This window comes from Protobothrops mucrosquamatus, unplaced genomic scaffold (assembly GCF_001527695.2).
Source record: "Protobothrops mucrosquamatus isolate PMUCROS unplaced genomic scaffold, P.Mucros_1.0 scaffold3942, whole genome shotgun sequence".
NCBI lineage: Eukaryota > Metazoa > Chordata > Lepidosauria > Squamata > Viperidae > Protobothrops > Protobothrops mucrosquamatus.
The window spans coordinates 55,892-76,814 of NW_015389885.1; the positions used below are offsets into that span (position 1 = coordinate 55,892).

Below are 20,923 nucleotides of genomic sequence, written 5' to 3' on the forward strand. Positions count from 1 at the left end.
TTTGATTAAGTCAGGAAGAGGGTGGTAATATATATATTTTTTCGTACCTAGCGCCTCCCAACGGACTGCAGAACGGAGCGGATTATTGTTCTCTGGGAAAAGAAAGGGGGGAAAAAAAAGCATCGGTCTATAGCTACATCCCCCCCCAGTCCCCCCCCTCTGGTTAAATAATCAGTAGTATGAAGATCCCGCGTCTCTGGCTTGGGTCTCCGGCCTGTGGGAGGGGGAGGAAAACCAGCCACCTCGCGGTGTGTGTTTCGTGTTTCGTTTCGGGAGTCCTATGTACATCTGGTCCTCTCTCCTGCGGGCAGCCGGTCAAGACAAGGTCTGGAAGGCAGGAGGGATCCCAGGGGAGGCCCCAGGAGCCGCCCCGAGGTTGCTGCCCAGCTCTTCAGCACGTCTCTTTCCCCTGGACGCCGGTCACTGTCTTTATAGAGCTGAGCGTTCGGTTGAACCAGGTTTTGCGCGAGGCCTGCACCTCGTTCAGCGCCTGTCCCAGGTCGTGTTCCAGGTCCTGCAAGGCAACGAGACGGGGTGAGCAAGGGCGTAAAAAGGGGCGTGAGGATGCCTGACCTGCCCTGGGGTCGTGAAACGGGTACACCGGGGACATCTGAACAGCCTCGGTTAGGAGAGCAGATCTGCACGCTTGCAGATCAATCTGTTCAGCGAGTAAATTTGTTGATGTGATTTTTATGCCACCCATCTTAGAGGTGACTTAGTAGGTTCAAAACTTGAAGGAGGCCAGCTGCCCGTTAATTTCACACCCAGAGGGCAAGGGGTTTGTAAAGGTCTCTGGGTTTTGAGTGCAAAAATGGAATTGCACCCAGGGGAATTTGCTAAGCCAGACCAAGGATGGTCTCCCATCGGTCTGCGTCCTCCTGCGGGCACCCAGGAAAATCCTCCAAGATGGCAGAGAGGAAAAGGGCTTGAAAGCCAGGTATCCCGTTCCGAGAAAGTCTCCAGCCTTCATTCTCAAGGCCCAACTAAGGAATTCTATCGGAAAAGAGAGATCCGACCCTCGCCGGTGTACAATTCCCACGGAGGCAGAAGCTCTGACTGAGCGTAGACCCGGCTGCGTAGCCTTCCTCACCTGGATTTTGCATTCGGCCTCCACCAGCTGCAACTTGGTCTGGGCCAGCTCCAACTCCATTTCTCGTAACTGGTTCTTCAGCCCCTCCTTCTCCTCGTCGGTGTCCTCGTCGGAGCCCTCCCTGGGGACGCTGACGACCTTCAGCCGCCCTTCTTTGTTGAAAAACTCCCGACAATGTTCACAGTTGTCGATCTTTTGCTGTGGCCAAGAAGGGTGGACGGTGAGCAATAGCAATAAGACTTGGACTTATACACTGCTACACAGCCCTTTATAGCCCTCTCTAAGCGGTTTACAGAGTCAGCATATTTGCCCCCAATAATCTGGGTCCTCACTTTACGGACCTCGGAAGGATGGAAGGCCGAGTCAACCTTGAGCCCCAACTGTGAGCTGAATTAGCCTGCAATACTACATTCTAGCCTCTGAGCCACCATGGCAGATGATAGGTAGGTAGGTAGGTAGGTAGGTAGGTAGAGATGGATGGATGGATGGATGGATAGAGATAGATAGATTGATTTGATAGATATAGATAGATAGACATAATGTACATATGATAGATTAGATAGATGATAGATATAAGATAATAGATGATAGATATGATTGATAGATGATTGATAGATAGATGATATAGACATAGATGTAGATATGATAGATTACATAGATGATAGATATAAGATAATAGATGATAGATATGATTGATAGATGATAGATATGATTGATAGATGATTGATAGAGATAGATAGATAGATAGATAGATAGATAGATGATAGAGATAGAGACATAGATGTAGATATGATAGATAGTTGATAGATATAAGATAATAGATGATAGATATGATTGATAGACAGACATAGATATAGATATGATAGATACAGTTTAAGATAGATATGATTGATAGACAGACAGACAGATAGACATATAGATATGATAAACAGATTAGATAGATAATAGATATGTCATAGATGATAGATAGATAGATAGGTAGGTAGGCAGGCAGGCAGGCAGGCAGCAATAGACTTATATACCGCTTCACAGTGCTTTACAGCCCCCTCTAAGCGGTTTAGAGTCAGCATATTTGCCCCCAACAATCTGGGTCCTCATTTTACCGACCTCGGAAGGATGGAAGGCCGAGCCAACCTTGAGCCGGTCCAGGATCGAACTGGTGACAGTTGGCAGTCAGCAGAAGTAGCCTGCAGTACTGCACTCTAACCACTGTGCCACCACAGGTCTCTTGACTGCCCTCGGATGGACTGGCTGCTTCTGTGAGCAGCCCGGCTGGCTGGCAACAGCTGAAAGGGCCTGTAACTTGCTTGCCACCCCCACACACCTCCCCACCTACAAAAACCTAACTGCAAGGCTAGTTTGTTGAGTCTGAAGGCAGCAAGTTGAAAACTTGATGTCTCTCTCTTTCTGCAACCTTCCTTGAGCGAAGCAGGGACCAACAGGATGTTGGAAAGCGTTCAGGAGATCTTCTGGAATCTGACCCCCCCCCCGAAGCAGGGAATCGGGAAGGCTGCCCTCCAGGCGGTGCTCAGCGCAGCCTCTGCCACCCCCACCCCCACCCCCGCTCTTCTGTGCCTCTACTTACCCGGATTTTCTCAATTTCCGCTTTATTGGCTACCTGCTGCTTCTCCAGCCTCTCACTCAACTGGGAACAGATCTGCAAGGCAAAGTGGATCGGTCAGTAGAGCCTCACGAGCTCAGATAGGGCTTCTCATCCCCCCCACCCCAGATCCCCACGCTGGCCACTCGTCCTTGCTGGACTTCGCCCCCCAAATCTCTCTTGGCTTCTACGCTCTCGCGCCCCAAGGGCCTGCCCCACATCGAGGGGCAGGGGATTTGCAACTGCTCTCTGCCGTTTCTTAACCACTGGCCCAAGGCTTTCTGAGTCGGTCTTGCTTTAGGTCTTAAGCTAAGAAACCAAAATAATTGGTTTCTCTTCCTCACAGAGGGTGAAGCTTGATCGTCTTTTTTTTTTTTTTCATTTTGATCAGTGATGTTCCATCACTGGAGGCTTTTTAGAAGAGATTGGACATTCATTTGTCTGGAATGATATAGGGTCTCCTGCTCGACAAAGGGGGTTGGACTAGATGACCTCCAAGATCCCTCCCAACTCTGTCATTCTATGATTCTGTAAGGGTCTCCGGCTTGAGCAGGGGGTTGGACTAGATGACCCCCAAGGTCCCTCCCAACTCTGTCATTCTATGATTCTGTAAAGGTCTCCTGCTCGACCAGAGGGGTTGGACTAGATGACCTCCAAGGTCCCTCCCAACTCTGTCATTCGATGATTCTGTAAGGGTCTCCTGCTCGACCAGAGGGGTTGGACTAGATGACCTCCAAGGTCCCTCCCAACTTTGTCATTCTATGATTCTGTAAAGGTCTCCTGCTCGACCAGAGGGGTTGGACTAGATGACCTCCGAGGTCCCTCCCAACTCTGCCATTCTATGATTCTGTAAGAATCTCCAGCTCGACCAAGGGGGTTGGACCAGATGACCTCCAAGGTCCCTCCCAACGCTGTCATTCTATGGTTCTGTAAGGGTCTCCTGCTCGACCAGAGGGGTTGGACTAGATGACCTCCGAGGTCCCTCCCAACTCTGTTAATTTGGGGGCAACCCCCTTCCGCTTCCCTTTTTGAGATGAAACGAGGGGACGCCTCCCTTTGGTTCTGGGTCAGAAGGAAGGCGGTGGAGCTGTTCTGGCCCGAGGGAGCCTGATCCCCAGGGTTGCTTCGGAACAGCGGCCTCCGACAGACCTGCTTGTAGTCGCCAATGATGGAGCTGTTTTTCTTGATCTCCAACTCGGCCTTGTCCAGTTCTCTCCGACACATCTCCTTCAGCTGGAAGAGGAGACGGGAAAGTCCGGTCCTTCATTCATCCCTCCAGCAAGGTCTCTGGGCTCAGCCCTTCCCTCTCTCTAACCTCCAGACTAGACAGTCACCTGTCTGAGACTGTGTAGGTTCTCCTGCCTGAGCAGGGGCTGGACTAGAAGACCTCCAAGGTCCCTTCCAGCTATTCTATTCTATTCTATTCTATTCTATTCTATTCTATTCTATTCCTTATTTCTATTCTTATTTCTATTCCTTATTTCTATTCTTATTTCTATTCCATAATTTTCTATTCTATTCTATTATAGTATATATTTTTATTCCATTCCATTCCATATTTTCTATTCTATTCTACATTCTATTCTATTCTACATTCTATTCTATTCTATTCTATTATTCTATTCTATTCTATTTCTATTCTATTATTTTTATTCCATTCCATTCCATTCCATATTTTCTATTCTATTCTATTCTATTCTATTCTATTCTATTCTATTCTATTCTATTATTCTATTCTATTCTATTTCTATTCTATTATTTCTATTCCATTCCATTCCATATTTTCTATTCTATTCTATTCTATTCTATTCTATTCTATTCTATTTCTATTATTATTTTTATTCCATTCCATTCCATATTTTCTATTCTATTCTACATTCTATTCTATTCTACATTCTATTCTATTTATTCTCTTCTCTTCTACATTCTATTCTATTTATTCTATTCTATTCTATTTTACATTCTATTCTATATTCTATTCTATTCCATTCCATTCCATTCCTTATTCCATTTCTTATTCTATTCCTTATTCCATCCCATTCCTATTCCCATTCCCATTCCTATTATTTCTATTCTAACTCCAAACTTGTGGGGGGGACACAAGTCACAAGAGAAAGCAGCAGAGAGGCCAGTCCTGGCGATGTGGAGAACTTGGGGCAAGGAGATACTCTTCGGGGACTCTCTGATGCAGGGGTCCCCAACCCCCCGTCTGCGAACCCGCACCGGTTCGCAGCATGCCAACAACCGGGCCGTGCAAATAAGCAAAGCCCCATCCATCCATGGGGAATGCAGGCAGCACACAAAACCACACCGCCTCCGGTCCACGGAAAAAACGTTCTCCGTGGAACCGGTCTCTGGTGCCCAAAAGGTTGGAAGCTGCTGCTCCAACGGGGATGGGGGAAGGTGATGACGGGGACAAATAGCTACGGAAAACCAGAGATGATGGTGAAGGACAAAGCAAGTCCACCGATTCTTGGTTAGCAGGTGCTGAACTGCAGGGAGGGGGGTCGCCTAAAACCAGGACGAACCCCGTTCCCTCCTACCTCCCCAGCTCCCTTCCGGCCCGATCCTGCCCCAACCTGAGCCGATTCCTCCTCCAGCCTTCTCTTTTCATCCTCGGCGTCTATCAGCTTCTGCTTGGTCATCAGGAGCTCCTTGTTCAGCGCGTCGGCTTTTTCCTCGGCCTGGAAATGGGAAACACCGACGGACAAAATGACCCGACCGAGAGAGACAGAGCTTGCTTGGCTCTTAACCAGACGTTCCACCCGAAGGCGAGCAAGGGAGGAGAGCAGGAAGGGAAAGTTTGAAAGAACCTGGCTTGGGGTTTGGGGTCCCTGTGGTCCAAGGGAAGGTTTTAAGGTAACGGAGAGTGGAGAAAGCAGCAGGGCTGGATCCTTGGAGAAGAAAAGGAGACGTGGGTCTCGGGGTTGCCAAGATGCCTCTAGCCCACCATCCTGGCGGGCTGGCAAGACAGCCTGTTTGCCTGTGTGAAAACGTCCTGTCTTCTTGCAGGCTTTTCGCCCCAGGAAACAAGCGGGAACGATGTCACAGTGACCTGAAATGCGAAGGCTCCGGTGTTCTGTGGGCGTTATGAGGATGACAAGACACGAAGCTTAATCTTGGCCAAGGGGAGACTGGCAGTCGGAGTGTCGTAGATCAGAATGATAAAGCCTGCTGCCAAATTGGGGGAAAGTTTTAAAGAAAATGGATTTTCATCCAAGGAGGCTTCACCTTGGAAGTTTTCCTTCCACGTAGGTGTGCGAGTCTCAGGGACAGCCTGAGACGTACCTTTGGTAAGGGAGGAGAAAGGAAGGGAGGGAGGGAGGGAGGGAGGGAGGGAAGGAAGGAAAGAAAGAAAGAAAGAAAGAAAGAAAGAAGAGGAGGAAAGAGAAAGAAAGAGAGAAGAGGAGAAAAGAAAGGAGGAAAGAAGAAAGAAAGAAAAAGAAAGAAAGAAAGAAGAGGAAAGAAAGAAAGGAGGAAAGAAAGAAAGAAAGAAAGAAAGAAAGAAAGAAAGAAAGAAAGAAAGAAGAAAGAAAGAGAAGAGGAGGAGGAAAGAGAAAGAAAGAGAAAGAAAGAGGAGGAAAGAAAGAGAGAGAAAAAAAGAAAGGAGAAGGAAAGAAAGAAGAGGAAAGAAAAGAAAGAAGAGGAAAGAGAAAGAGAAGAGGAGGAAAGAAAGGAGGAAAGAAGAAAGAAAGAAAGAAAGAAAGAAAGAAAGAAAGAAAGAAAGAAAGAAAGAAAGAAAGAGAAAGAAAGAAGAGGAAAGAGAAAGAAAGAAAGAAGAGGAGGAAAGAAAGAAAGGAGGAGGAAAGAAGAAAGAAAAAAAGGAGGAAAGAAAGAAAGATAGAAAGAAAAAAGAAAGAGAAGAGGAGGAGGAAAGAGAAAGAAAAAGAGAAGAGGAGGAAAGAAAGAGAGAGAAAAAAAGGAGGAGGAAAGAAAGAAGGAAGAAAGAAGAGGAAAGAAGAAAGAAAGAAAGAAAGAAAGGAGGAGGAAAGAAGAAAGAAAGAAAGAAAGGAGGAAAGAAAGAAAGAAAAAGAAAAAAGAAAGAAAGAAGAGGAGGAGGAGGAGGAGGAAAGAGAAAGAAAAAGAAAGAGAGAAGAGGAGGAAAGAGAGAGAGAAAAAGAAAGGAGGAGGAAAGAAAGAAGAAGAGGAGGAGGAAAGAAGAAAGAAAAACAAAAGGAAAGAAAGAAACAAAAGGGAAAGAAAGAGGAGGAGAGGAAGAAAAAGTAGAAGAGGAAGGAGGAGGAGGAGGAGGGCAGAACAGCGAAATAAAAGGAAAATAAACGACTGGATAAACACATCAGCTAGAAGATGCCCGGGGGGAAAGTTTCCCTTCTCTTAACCAACAGAGTCCAGCTGTACCCAAAATGTTGACCACCCGGCAGTGGGAGAGACGTGCTTACGTTGTCCAGGTCCTTCCGCAGGGCGATCTTGCTGGTCACCAGCTCGTGGGCCAGGTCGTCGTTCTCCTGCTCCAGCCTCATGTTGGCTTCCTGCAAGCGCCGGTTTTCTCTCTGCAAGGAGGCCAGAAGGGGCAGGCGGCGTGAACCCCAGCCCGACGCCACCCTCATCCTTCTGGAACGGGCCCTCATAATAAAATTCAATTTAAGGTTTTGGCCCAAATGAAGACCGTGTGGCCAAGCGGGGACTCCCCCGGGGTTAGCCTGTCCCTGCTTTCGGTGGGCAAAAGGAGATAAATGAAAAGGCATAAAAGCAGCAGCTGAAGACAGCCCTCGGCCAACTCCGGAGCCTGCGAAGGGAGACCGAATCTGCAAAAATAGTGTTTTGGGTTTTAGAGGCCATCTAAGTGAGGCCCACTCAAGTTTGAACAGGAGGAGGAGAAAGAAAGAAAAAAGAGCAAGGCCAGAAAGATAAAGAGAAGAAGAGATAACCGGGGAAGTGTCGAGTGACTCAAGGCCAGAATCTTGGCTTTTTTTTTTTGTTGTTGTTGCCAAGAACTTGGTTTATTTTGCGAGGGGGGATAAGGTTCAGTCTGGATCCGGCTTTTGTGTCTTTGTGCTACCCCCTTGTCTAGTCTGCACACACACACACACACCAGGAGAGGCTCACCTCAAACCTTTCAATGGGATCCTCCTGCTGGGCCTGCTGCTCCCGCATCGTGTGATATTCCCGCTCGTATTTCTTCAACTTCTTTTGGCTAATCTTAAAAAAAAACAAAAACCCACATATTAGAGCTTCGTGGATAGAACAGAATGGGAGAGAATTCTTCATTGGAGCCAGCAGTGTGCTGCAGCTGCCAAAAAAGGACAACACAGTGCTGGGCTGCATTAACAGAGGGATAGAATTGAGATCACGTGAAGTATTAATACCACTTTACAAGGCCTTGGTAAGGCCACACTTGGAATACTGCATCCAGTTTTGGTCACCACGATGTAAAAAAGATGTTGAGACTCTGGAAAGAGTACAGAGAAGAGCAACAAGGATGATTTGGGGACCGGAGGCTAAAACATACAAGGAACGGTTGCTGGAATTGGGTATGTCTAGTTTAACGAACAGAAGGACGAGGGGGGACCAGGATAGCAGTCTTCCAGTATCTCAGGGGTTGCCCCAAAGAAGAGGGAGTCAAGCTATTCTCCAAAGCACTTTCTGAAGGCAGGACAAGAAGCAATGGATGGAAACTGATCAAGGAGAGAAGCAACCTGGAATTAAGGAGAAACTTCCTAACGGTGAGGACAATTAACCAGTGGAACAACCTGCCTTCAGAAGCGGTGAATGCTCCAACACTGGAAGTTTTTAAGAAGAGACTGGACAGCCATTTGTCTGAAATGGTATAGGGTTTCCTGCCTGAGCAGGGGGTTGGACTAGATGACTTCCAAGGTCCCCTCCAACTTTATTATTATTAAATTATTAAAATTAAAAGATCTTCAGGTTTCTGGGTTCTAGAATATCTCAAGACCTGAAATGGACACTTAATGCCAAAAATGTTAACAGAAAAGCTCAAGGTTCTTCCTGCCCCAACTCAGAGAGCTCAGATGACCCAAGGAGCTGCTGACCAAAACTGGATGTAGTATTCCAAGGGTGGCCTTACCAAGGCCTTGTAAAGTGGTATTAACACTTCACGTGATCTTGATTCTATCCCTCTGTTAATGCAGCCTAGCACTGTGTTGGCCTTTTTGGCAGCTGCAGCACACGGCTGACTCCTATTCAAGGGATTGTCCACTAGGACTCCGAGGTCCCTCTCACAGTTACTACTATTGAGCAAGGTACCCTCTGTACTATACCTGTGCTGATCTAGTATTGTAAGAGGAGAAAGATTTTTCCTCCTAAAATCTTTTTGCCTGCTAAAGTTGCTGAAGATTTGAAAGCCACAGGAGGCACCGGGGATTGCAGGATTGGGTCCCACCTTGCCTCCTCCTGGCTGCAGAGATGCCAAAGCTTGGCCAGAAAAAAGGGTTGTGTGAATTTTGTTAAGCTGGTCCTGGTGCTCCCTCTAGTGACCCTGAGGCAGAAGAGCTGTCCAGGAGTGTGTGTGTGTGTGTGTGTGTGTGTGTGTGTGTGTGTGTGTGTGTGTGTGTGCACGCACCCACGAAGAGAAAGAGGCAAAGGGGGGAAATTCCTCCTTTTGCCTTCCAGCGTAAGGCAGCCGAAGGGGATGGATCAGAGAGACCGACCAGAAAGGAAGGAGATATAAATGAATGCATGAAGGAAGGAAGGAAGGAAGATAGGAAGGAAGGAGGGAAAAGGAAGAAAGAAGGAAGGGAGGGAGGGAGGGAGGAAGGAAGAGGAAGGAAGGAGATGGGAATGAGGGAGGGAGGGAAGGAAGGGAGGGAGGGAGAAAGGATGAAGGAAGAGGAAGGAAGGAAGAAGGGAGGGAGGGAGATATGAATGAATGCATGAAGTAAGGAAGGGAGGAAGGAAGGAAAAGAGGGGGGGGAAAAGGAAGAAGGAAGGAAGGAAAGGAGGAAGGAAAAGGAAGGAAGGAAACCTCAACTAGGCCTGGTGAAATAGACTTCCTGGACAGACCCAGGGGTCCCCAGGTGCCCTCAGCCCTCCTTTTTCCCAGTTCCGCATTCAGGTCACCTTCACACCTTGTAACCCTTGGCAAAGTGGGACCCTCCCTGTCTTTGCCTCGCCCATCCTGGCTTACTTCCAGAGCTGACCCAGGGCAAGAGAAGGCTGACCCAGCCAGCAGCTCGCCCCCCCCCCCCACCAACAGCCACCGTGCCAGAAATCCTTCCGGCACAGCGAGGCGGTTATGGACACCCAGAGGCGGCGGTATATCTGCGTGGCAGCCCCCTCCTCGGAAGCGACGGAGATCTTCCTCCCCCTCGCCCCCTCGGGGGGCTGGCTGATCCCCCCCCCTCCCCAGTTACCTTCATGCTACATGCCAGCTCCATCAGTTTCTTGGCGTTCTCCTCCGACCGATACCTCTTGGGCAGCTGCACGCGGAAGAACTTTAAAGCCCCCTCAAAATCCGTCAGCAGCAAGTCGTCCCTGGTGGTCTAGGAACACGCAAGGGGGGGAGGGGAGAAATTAAGTCCTTCAGCGCCCTCCACCTCGAACCCAGAACCAGGCAAGGAGCACCATTCGCCCTCCCTCAAAGAGGGCGGGCCCGGGCAGGAATTCGGCCCTTTTATACGCCTTGCGCGTGCCTTTCCCAGGTTATAACAGGGAGTCCTCGGGCTTACGACCGCAGCCGAGGTGGACGTCAATGTCGCTAAGTGAATTCGGCCGCGTCTGAGGACCTTTTTTGGGGGGGGGGGCCACTGTTGTTCAACCTGAATCCCTGCAGTTTTTTTTAAGTTAGGGACGTGGTCATTCAACGAAGCCGGCTCCCCCTTTGACTTTGCTGGTCGGAAGGCCGCAAAAGGGGGTCACGTGACACACACACACACACACACACACACACACACACACAGGGGACGTTGCAGCCATCATAAATATGAGCCAGTGGCCAAGTGGCTGGATTTTGGTAACAGGAAACACACACACACACCCTGGGGAGGCTGCAACGGTCGTCGTAAGCGTGAAAAAAACGGTCGTAAGTCGCTTTTTTCCAGCGCCGTTGTTAAGTGTGGTCCCCGAATGAACTTAACGGGACTATCTGTGATGCGTGAGCCCCACAAGAAGCAGAGCAGGGAAAATTAAGGAAGAAGAAGTAGAGGTGGAAATGTCTTTTTGGGGGGAAAAGAAGATCTGTGAGCCAATTTCAGCCTCTCCTCTGCCCCATCCCTCTCCTGATTCGGTTTGGGACCCCCCCCAATTCTTTTCGGCAACCCGCAGGTCAGGAAAAAAAGGACGCGGAGGAAGGGAGGGGTGGTCCCAAGGAATATCAGCAGGCCCATGCTTCCCAGCCTCCCCCAGCCCTCCGTCCTCGTGTCAGCAGCTTTGAGACTTGAGGCTGAAAATGATTTCAATCCCCAAGGAATTCAAATTCCAGCCGTCTTAGCTCGGCCTGCCCTGCCCCGTGGCTGCGCAGAGAGGCAGGAAGGGTGTGACCCGGCCCAGGACAGGAAATACTCACTTTTAACAATCCGAGGGCAACGTTAAAAATAACACTGATGCCCTGTAAAAGAAAAGGGAAGGGGGGGAAAAAACAACACTCACTGAAGGCTTCTCAAGGTTGAAGGGCCTTGAGGTTTCTGCAAGGCTTCCGGGGCTCTGCAAGCTTCAGGTCTTCCTTGACCTGGCTGGCTTCTCTGGCACACTGAATCGAGGGTTTACCTGGATTCTCCCGAATAGCAAGAGGTCCCTCTATGCGGATGGTTTATCACGTTGCCCCGGAAATAAGACCGGCTCTTATATTGATTTTTGCTCCAAAAGACACATTAGGGCTTATTTTCTGGTTAGGGCTTATATTCAGGGAAATACGGTACTAAATGCTTCCGTCTGGCTGACGATCTTAACTGGGGCTTATTTTTTTTGGGTGGGGGGTTTCTCCTGCTTGAGCAGGGGGCTGGACTAGAAGACCTCCAAGGTTCTGTTCTGTTCTGTTCTATTCTATTCTATTCTATTCTATTCTATTCTATTCTATTCTATTCTATTCTATTCTATTCCAATATTCTATTCTATTCTATTCTATTCTATTCTATTCTATTCTATTCTATTCCTATTCTATTCTATTCTATTCCAATATTCTATTCTATTCTATTCTATTCTATTCTATTCCTATTCTATTCTATTCTATTCTATTCCTATTCTATTCCTATTCTATTCTATTCTATTCTATTTTATTCCCTATTCTATTCTATTCTATTCTATTCTATTCTATTCTATTCATATCCTAATCATTATTATTATGAGCGTCCTGAAAATTTGTGGTTGGGCTTATTTTCCAGTTGGGTCTTATTTTCGGGGAAACTTCGGAAGGAAGCCAACCTTTTGACCTCAAAGTCTGCACGGGGGACATCTTTTCGGGTTGCACTAAGGAGCCACACACCCACCCCGCTTCCCAAGGGCACCATGGGGAGCGGTGTCCGTCTTGAGAAGAGTGGAGAAAAGGGGTGGGGAGATGAGGAGGCAGCCTGGAAGGCCACCACACAAACGGTCAACGTTGACTTGATCGTGGTCCCCGAGTAAGAGAAAGGGAATAATTGCCCTCAAAGTTCCAAGATTCTGGCCAATTGCTCAACGACATGGAAAGCTCCCACCCCAGATGGACAGCCTGCCTCATCAGGAACAGTTCCCAGACTGCCACCAGGTTCGAGATTTAAAGCCTTTGATTTCAAATCCGGGCTCTCCTAATTCTTTCCACAGTACAGGCAGCCGTTGACTTACGGTCACAACGGAGCCCAAGATTTATGTTGCTAAATGAGAACTGTCTTAAGTGAGCTTTGCCTCATTTTACGACCTGGGTCGCCGCAGTTGTTAAGTTGAATCAAGTTAGTAACACGGCTGTTCAGTGTTCAGTGGCTTCCTCGACAACCTGGCTTGTCAAAAGGTCGCCAAAGGGGATCACCTGACCGTCGTAAATACGAGTCAGTGGCCCAGTTTTGAATTTTGACCCTGGGGATGCTGCAACGGTCATCAGTATGAAAAATGGTCGTTAAGTCACTTTGGACAGAGCCGTTGTTAACTTTGAACGGTCACCAAACTGTTGTAAGTCAAGGGCTACATGTCCAGAGCCCGCTGGGCTGGGAATGCTGGGTTCTGCAGTCCAACAGAAGGGAACTGGTGTGAGCCACTAGGCCAAGGAGACGGCAGGTGGTAGGAAAAACCCCTCCTTGATACGAGGGTGATTTGATCTCCAAGCGTGGCTAAAAGCGACGTGGCCTTTCCAGGTGCCTCGGTGAGCTGCGTTCCAACTTTTCCTGGCTGGCTGAATCACTTCCTTCCCGTGACTCAGAGGACATTCCCCCCCCCTCCCAGCAAGAGATGCCAGAACACAAAGCCAGCCCCCCCCTCCCCACACCTTGCCAGCCCCCAAAGCTTTGGATCGCACCGTCCCCTCCCGAAGTGGATTCTGAGAAACGACGCGATTAACATCTCCGAGGCAGAAAATAATATAAATACCCTCAAAAAATGCTCGGAAACCGTGAGGTCACGGCTACAAAACAAGTGGAAAATGGGAAAGTTGACTCGCCTTCGCTCCAAAGCATGAAACTCTTCCCAGTCACGATGTCTACGGAGATTCTCTGCCCTCCAGGTCATAGTTATCCCAAAGGTGCTTTTTCAGGATGTAACTGGACTTTGTTTTTCCTTTGAAGACGTTTCTCTTCTCATCCCAGAAGCTTCTTCGGCTCTGACTGGATGGTGGGGAATGGAAAGATTTATCCTCCTTGCAGACAGCTGGTCATTTGCATCCTTTTAGAGAGTCGTTGAGGCCATTTGGAGGTTTACCTGTCAGGAGTCCCAGTGGACTCAGTAACTCTTCAACCTCGACACGAGAGACGTCCTACAAAAGACGGGACCCCAGGGAAAGGAACAACCTCTGTCCGCGTCCGTCAACCCCTTCTCAGACCCAACAGACTTAGAGTTTGACTTCGCGTCTGCCACGGACATCAGACGGTACAAAAGACGTTTAGGCAAGTAGGAGGGCGTGGATTCAAAGGGGGTTCATCCCAAAAGTGTGTCAGAATCCAATTATATTTCAATTCTAGCTACCAACTCTGAAAAAAGACCCATGTCTTACTCTTTGTGGATTCTGTCATACTACGAAAGGGGAGGAGGGAGCAAGGGGGTTTTATGACCCTCACTTCCTTCATTTAAACTACAAAGGACTGGATGTTGATTCTCATCAAGAGGACTGACCATAACAATATGGCCATCGCCTCTCATCTACTCTCTCTCTGAAGTCTCCCTTCTGCCGGCAGTGAGGAAAAAGGGGTGGAAATGTAACGCCTGGGATCGTCGCTGGAAGGACGGTGGGGTGGGGGCTGCTTGGGAACACTTAAAACCTTGAATGGTAAGGGGTTGGCCCCTCAGATCCTGTCTAGAACGCCTGTAACCATCTTCTTTTAATAAAGATGCCTGTTGGAAGAGATATTCCAAGAGTTCTGTCTTCTTAAGATGTAAAGTGGGGTGGGTCCTTACAAAGTGCAAGCATCTAAAGACTCCCTAAAAGAAGGCAAATGACCAGCTGTCTACAAGGAGTATAAATCCTTCCCTTCCCCACCATCCAGTCAGAGCTGAAGAAGCTTCTGGGATGAGAAGCGAAACATCTTCAAAGAAAAACAAGAAAGTCCAGTGGCCTCCTGAAAAAGCACCTTTGGGACAACCAGGACCTGGATGACTGAGGATCTATGTAGACATTCAGCTATGTCCTTTGGGATGAACCCCCTTTGAAGGGTGAGGGAGTCTGAACGGATTTCCAGAAAACATTGCCGACTACGGGAACCATTTGTGCTTCGGTTTGAGATGCAGACAACACAGACTCATCCCCAACAGCCTGCGCCCGTCTCCAACAGGGAAGGGACCCAGGGCAGACAACATCCTGCAGCCAAGAAGGCCCCACACCCATTTGCACCACTCAGGTGACCCTGAGGACACAGGTAAACCTCCACGTGGCCTCAACGACTCTCAGAAAGAGTACTAATGAGCAGATGACTGCAAGGAATATAAACCCTTCTACTCAGCACCATCCAGTCAGAGCTGAAGAAGCTTCTGGGATGAATATGAATAGAATAGAAGCTGGAAGGGACCTTGGAGGTCTTCTAGTCCAGCCCCCTGCTCAAGCAGGAGAACCTATACCATCTCAGAGAAATGACTGTCTAGCGTCTTCTTAAAAACCTCCAGTGATGGAGTGTCCACAATTTCTGGTGGCAAGCTGTTCCACTGGTTAATTGTCCTCACTGTCAGGAAATTTCTCCTTAATTCTAGGTTTTTTCTCTCCTTGATCAGTTTCTGCCCTGTCTCCCTTCATTGTTGGAGACCGTCGCAGGCCGTTGGGGAAGAGTCTGGATTGCCTGCATCTCAATTTTTGTAGGGACCCAGAGCAGAAAACATCCTGCAGCACCCATCTGCACTGTTCAGGTGACCATGAGGACATAGGTAAACTTCCAAATGGCCTCAACGACCCGCTAAAAGGAGGCAAATGACCAGCACTCTGCAAGGAGTATAAATCCTTCCCTTCTCCACCATCCAGTCAGAGCTGAAGAAGCTTCTGGGATGAGAAGCGAAATGTCTTCAGAGAGAAACAAGGAAGTCTCTTGAAAAAGCACCTTTGGGCCTTCTCAGGCACCCGGTTTTTTTGAGTCAGGGCCAGCTTCAGAGGAGTTTTTTTGGGGCGTAAACCACCGCAGGGGTGCACGTACCTCACACAACAGCAGGTCGATGATGTGGAAGACCATGTAGAGGGGGAATTTTGCAGTGAAGAGGGTGAGGAACCACTGGGAGGCGTACATGTGGGCTTCTAAGCTGATCTCTAGGAAGTGGGTGTACAGGTCGGGGATGTACTCCTGGAGGAGAAAACTCACCGGTAATGTCATTAGGCCAACACCACCAAAAAAAACCCTCCAGATGGTTGTTTTACACAAATGTTTCGGCAGCAGCAGCAGGTCCAGACTGGATCCTTGACCCACAAACACCCTTTCCAGATTGTTTTGCTCCCTTCCGGAATACGCCTCAATTGCCCCTTTTATCTTTGCAATCTCTCCGGGAAAGCTTCGGCGTTTGGCGAAGATCCTTTCATCCCCAAAAGCCCTGAGCTGGCTACAATTTTAATTTTTTTTTTTTAGGTTTGTCTTCACAGCCTCTCTGTTGTGGGCTTGCACAGCTCTGGGGCTGCCCTTGACTTATTTCCTAGCAGAAGAATAAATAAATCTATCATCTCTCTCTCTCTCTCTTTTTCTATCTCTCTATCTCACTATCTCCATCTGTCTATCTATCTCCATCAATCTCTATCTATCTATCTATCTATCTATCTATCTATCTATCTATCTATCTATCTATCTATCTATCTATCTATCTCTGTCTGTCTGTCTGTCTGTCTGTCTGTCTGTCTGTCTGTCTATCTATCTCTGTCTGTCTGTCTGTCTATCTATCTATCTATCTATCTATCTATCTATCTATGTCTGTCTGTCTGTCTGTCTGTCTGTCTGTCTATCTGTCTATCTCCATCTCTCTCCATCTGTCTCTCTATCTTTATCTAGCTACCTACCTCTCTCTCCGTCTGTCTATCTTTATCTACCTACCTATCTCTCTCCATCTGTCTGTCTGTCTTTATCTACCTATCTACCTATCTCTCTCCATCTGTCTGTCTGTCTTTATCTACCTACCTACCTATCTCTCTCTCTCTCCATCTGTTTGTCTGTCTGTCTATCTTTATCTACCTACCTACCTACATCTGTGTCTGTCTATCTTTATCTACCTACCTACCTACATCTGTGTCTGTCTATCTTTATCTACCTACCTACCTACCTCTCTATCTCCATCTGTCTATCTTTATCTACCTACCTATCTCCAACTCTCTCTCCATGTCTATCTTTATCTACCTACCTACCTACCTACCTCTCTCTATCTCACTATCTCCATCTGTCTATCTTTATCTACCTACCTACCTATCTACCTGCTTCTCTCTCTCCATCTGTCTGTCTATATATACCTACCTACCTACCTACCTACCAAATCTAATCTAATCTAATCTAATCTAATCTAATCTAATCTAATCATCTATTTCGAAAGGAAGGGATGACGGTTCTCTTGAGACCCCGCCTGGGGATTGCAGTGTGAAGAGGAGGTCTTTGAGGGAGCCCCAACATTGATGCCCGTGTTTGTGTTGGCCCCCTTCTCTCGAGTGAACCTGAGCGACCTCTCCGAAGGGGAGACGAGGCCGCGCCATCCTTACCTGCATGAGGCGTTCCAGCTGATAAAACTTGCAGTGCAGGTCCTCAAAATTCTGTTTGAAAAGCTCCCTGAGTCCGTAGTCGAACATGATTTTGACCAGAACACTGAAGGCCTGTTCTTCAGGCATCTGTCAAAAGAGGGGAGAGTGAAACCTTCCTGTCAGGAAGGTTTAAACAAACAGGTCCTGAATCTAAACACGGAGAAGGACGCCTCGCAAAACGGGCCGAGCAGATCCACAGCCAGGCCCATCGGCAGGAAATCTGCTCCCCCCCCCCTTGTCGGGGACACCTTCCTTCTTTAGGGCACCCCAGAAGCCAAGACTGGAAGGCTGAGCCAACCTCGAGCCGGTGAGCATCGAACTGCCGACAGTCGGCAGTCAGCAGAAGTAGCGTGCGGGGCTGCATTCTAACCACGACTCATAAGGTGGTTTAAACGTGGCTCCAAGACCCCAAATCTCCTGTGTTTCAAATACAATGAGCTGGGTGGTGCAAAGCCCATCCTGTCTCCCATGTTTTGGATATGTTTGAATAATGTGTCATGTCCTTTTTTTGTGTGTGTGTGTTAGTGAAAGGGGAGGGGGGGGGAATGGGCTTCTGTCAATCCAGCAGGAAGTCTGCTTTTTCACAGACGTGCTGGGTCTTTTTCTATTTACCTGTCAGGGATACTCTGGCCATCCTTCAAAGGAGATGAAGGATGAGGAATTTAAAAAATAAAAAAAAAAGGAAATAAACGAAGGTCGCCTGACTGGGTGAGGAATGAGCCGGAAGCCCTGGGAAGCATCACTTAGTATCTGACAGGAGGGCGTTTGGGGAGGGGGGGGGAATCCACCCAAGTGTTTAAAAATAACTTGTAAAGGCCAGAGGGGAGAAAAATATATATATTTCAGGAATTCAATGGAAAGACAATGCAAAATGCATAGGAAGGGACCAGACCGCCTTTCCAGCGATAGAAATTCTCAATGGGGTGTTTGAAGAGAAATTGTGGACTAGCCCCTTGCAAAGGACAAAACCCTGAAAGGCAAACAGAGGAAACCTGGCCTCTTTGGCAAATGTGACACCCAGGAACGCACAACTACAAAAGACGTTGTTGCAAGGATGGGCAACCTGTGAGAGACAGGCAGGGACCCACAGTGGGAAGATTCTACAGGTAGTTCTACTTAGACCAGGGGTCTTCAAACTTGGCCCTTTGATGACTGGTGGACTTCAACTCCCAGAATTCCTCAGCCAGCCTGAGGGAACTATGAGCTTTTTATGATTTGTGGACTTCAACTCCCAGAATTCCTCAGCCAGCCTGAGGGAACTATGACCCTTTTATGACTTATGGACTTCAACTCCCAGAATTCCTCAGCCAGCGTGAGGGAACTATGACCTTTTTATGACTTGTAGACTTCAACTCCCAGAATTCCTCAGCCAGCGTGAGAGAAATATGACCCTTTTATGACTTGTGGACTTCAACTCCCAGAATTCCTCAGCCAGCCTGAGGGAACTATGACCTTTTTATGACTTGTAGACTTCAACTCCCAGAATTCCTCAGCCAGGCATGCTGGCTGAGGAATTCTGGGAGTTGAAGTCCACCAGTCATCAAAGGGCCAAGTTTGAAGACCCCTGTCCTAGACTTACAACAGCTTGTTTAGTGATAACATTTGAAGTTACAACAGTGCTGAAAAACTGACTTACGATGTTTTCACACAACTGTTGCCCCATCCCCAGGGTCACGTGATCAAAATTCGGACGCGTGGGGCGACCGACTCATATTTATGACGGGCGCAGTGTCCCCGGGGGTCACGTGACCATCTTTTGCGACCTCCCGACACGCAAAGTCAATGGGGGGAGCCAGATTCACTTAACGACCACGTGACGTTAAGACTGCAGCGATTCGCTTAACCAGTGCGGCCGGGGGGAAAAAAAGTCGTAAAATGGGACAAAACTCCCTTAACAAACGTCTCGCTCAGCAACATACGTTTTGGGCTAAATCGTGGTCGTTAAGCCGAGGACTACTCTGTCCTTTGTCTTTGAGCAAACTGGGATGGTTTGATTTGGCCAGGGAGATTTGGTTTTTTTCCCATTTTTTTAAAACTAGCCCATTCTCGTTTGGGCTGCAATTTTGGGCAAACTGGCAGAGATGCTCAGGTGGCCTTGCCCGCTGGATCCCCTGTTCAGGATTGAAGATCCCTCTTATTACAGCAGTCCTGGGGTGTCCTTGGAAGTAAGCCCCCCCACCCCACTTCTTGAAATGGCCCTTTTTAAAGAGCCTGAGCGANTGGCCTAGGGTAATTTTTAGGGGGGTTTTAATTATATTTTAAATTCGACAAATATTTAATATTCTTTTTAATTAATTTTAAATTTGTATTGTTTTGTATGTATTTTAAATAGATTGTCAGCCGCCCTGAGTCCTACGGGAGAAGGGCGGGATATAAATTCAAATATAAATAAATAAATAAATAAATAAATAAATAAATCCTTCCCTTCCCCTCCATCCAGTCAGAGCTGAAGAAGCTTCTGGGATGAGAAGCGAAACATCTTCAAAGAAAAACAAGAAAGTCCAGTGGCCTCCTGAAAAAGCACCTTTGGGACAACCAGGACCTGGATGACTGAGGATCTATGTAGACATTCAGCTATGTCCTTTGGGATGAACCCCCTTCGAAGGGTGAGGGAGTCTGAACGGATTTCCAGAAAACATTGCCGACTACGGGAACCATTTGCGCTTCGGTTTGAGATCCAGACAACACAGACTCATCCCCAACAGCCTGTGCCCATCTCCAACAGGGAAGGGACCCAGGGCAGAGAACATCCTGCAGCCCAAGAAGGCCCCACACCCATTTGCACCACTCAGGTGACCCTGAGGACACAGGTAAACCTCCACGTGGCCTCAACGACTCTCAGAAAGAGTACTAATGAGCAGATGACTGCAAGGAATATAAACCCTTCTACTCAGCACCGTCCAGTCAGAGCTGAAGAAGCTTCTGGAATGAATATGAATAGAATAGAAGCTGGAAGGGACCTTGGAGGTCTTCTAGTCCAGCCCCCTGCTCAAGCAGGAGAACCTATACCATCTCAGAGAAATGACTGTCTAGCGTCTTCTTAAAAACCTCTAGTGATGGAGTGTCCACAATTTCTGGTGGCAAGCTGTTCCACTGGTTAATTGTCCTCACTGTCAGGAAATTTCTCCTTAATTCTAGGTTTTTTCTCTCCTTGATCAGTTTCTGCCCTGTCTCCCTTCATTGTTGGAGACCGTCGCAGGCCGTTGGGGAAGAGTCTGGATTGCCTGCATCTCAATTTTTGTAGGGACACAGGGCAGAAAACATCCTGCAGCACCCATCTGCACTGTTCAGGTGACCCTGAGGACATAGGTAAACTTCCAAATGGCCTCAACGACCCGCTAAAAGGAGGCAAATGACCAGCACTCTGCAAGGAGTATAAATCCTTCCCTTCTCCACCATCCAGTCAGAGCTGAAGAAGCTTCTGGGATGAGAAGCGAAATGTCTTCAGAGAGAAACAAGGAAGTCTCTTGAAAAAGCACCTTTGGGCCTTCTCAGGCATCCGTTTTTTTTGAGTCAGGGCCAGCTTCAGAGGAGTTTTTTTGGGGCGTAAACCACCGCAGGGGTGCACGTACCTCACACAGCAGCAGGTCGATGATGTGGAAGACCATGTAGAGGGGGAACTTTGCAGTGAAGAGGGTGAGGAACCACTGGGAGGCGTACATGTGGGCTTCTAAGCTGATCTCTAGGAAGTGGGTGTACAGGTCGGGGATGTACTCCTGGAGGAGAAAACTCACCGGTAATGTCATTAGGCCAACACCACCAAAGAAAACCTCCAGATGGTTGTTTTACACAAATGTTTCGGCGGCAGCAGCAGGTCCAGACTGGATCCTTGGCCCACAAACACCCTTTCCAGATTGTTTTGCTCCCTTCCAGAATACGCCTCAATCGCCCCTTTTATCTTTGCAATCTCTCCGGGAAAGCTTCAGCGTTTGGCGAAGATCCTTTCATCCCC

General features: G+C 48.0%; 1 protein-coding gene across 1 annotated transcript; it reads right to left on the minus strand.

The window, feature by feature from the left end:
- Positions 1-222: 222 nt before the first annotated feature.
- Positions 223-17,058, minus strand: LOC107298401 (rab GTPase-activating protein 1). Its single transcript, XM_015827777.1, has 11 exons — positions 16,933-17,058; positions 15,401-15,544; positions 11,173-11,214; positions 10,022-10,150; positions 7,758-7,850; positions 7,091-7,201; positions 5,270-5,374; positions 3,840-3,923; positions 2,676-2,747; positions 1,091-1,288; positions 223-514 (listed from the first exon to the last, which is right to left on the minus strand). The coding sequence occupies exons 1-11, from the start codon at positions 17,056-17,058 to the stop codon at positions 392-394; spliced, it is 1,227 nt and encodes a 408-aa protein (XP_015683263.1). The 3' UTR covers positions 223-391.
- Between the last annotated feature and the right edge of the window lie 3,865 nt (positions 17,059-20,923).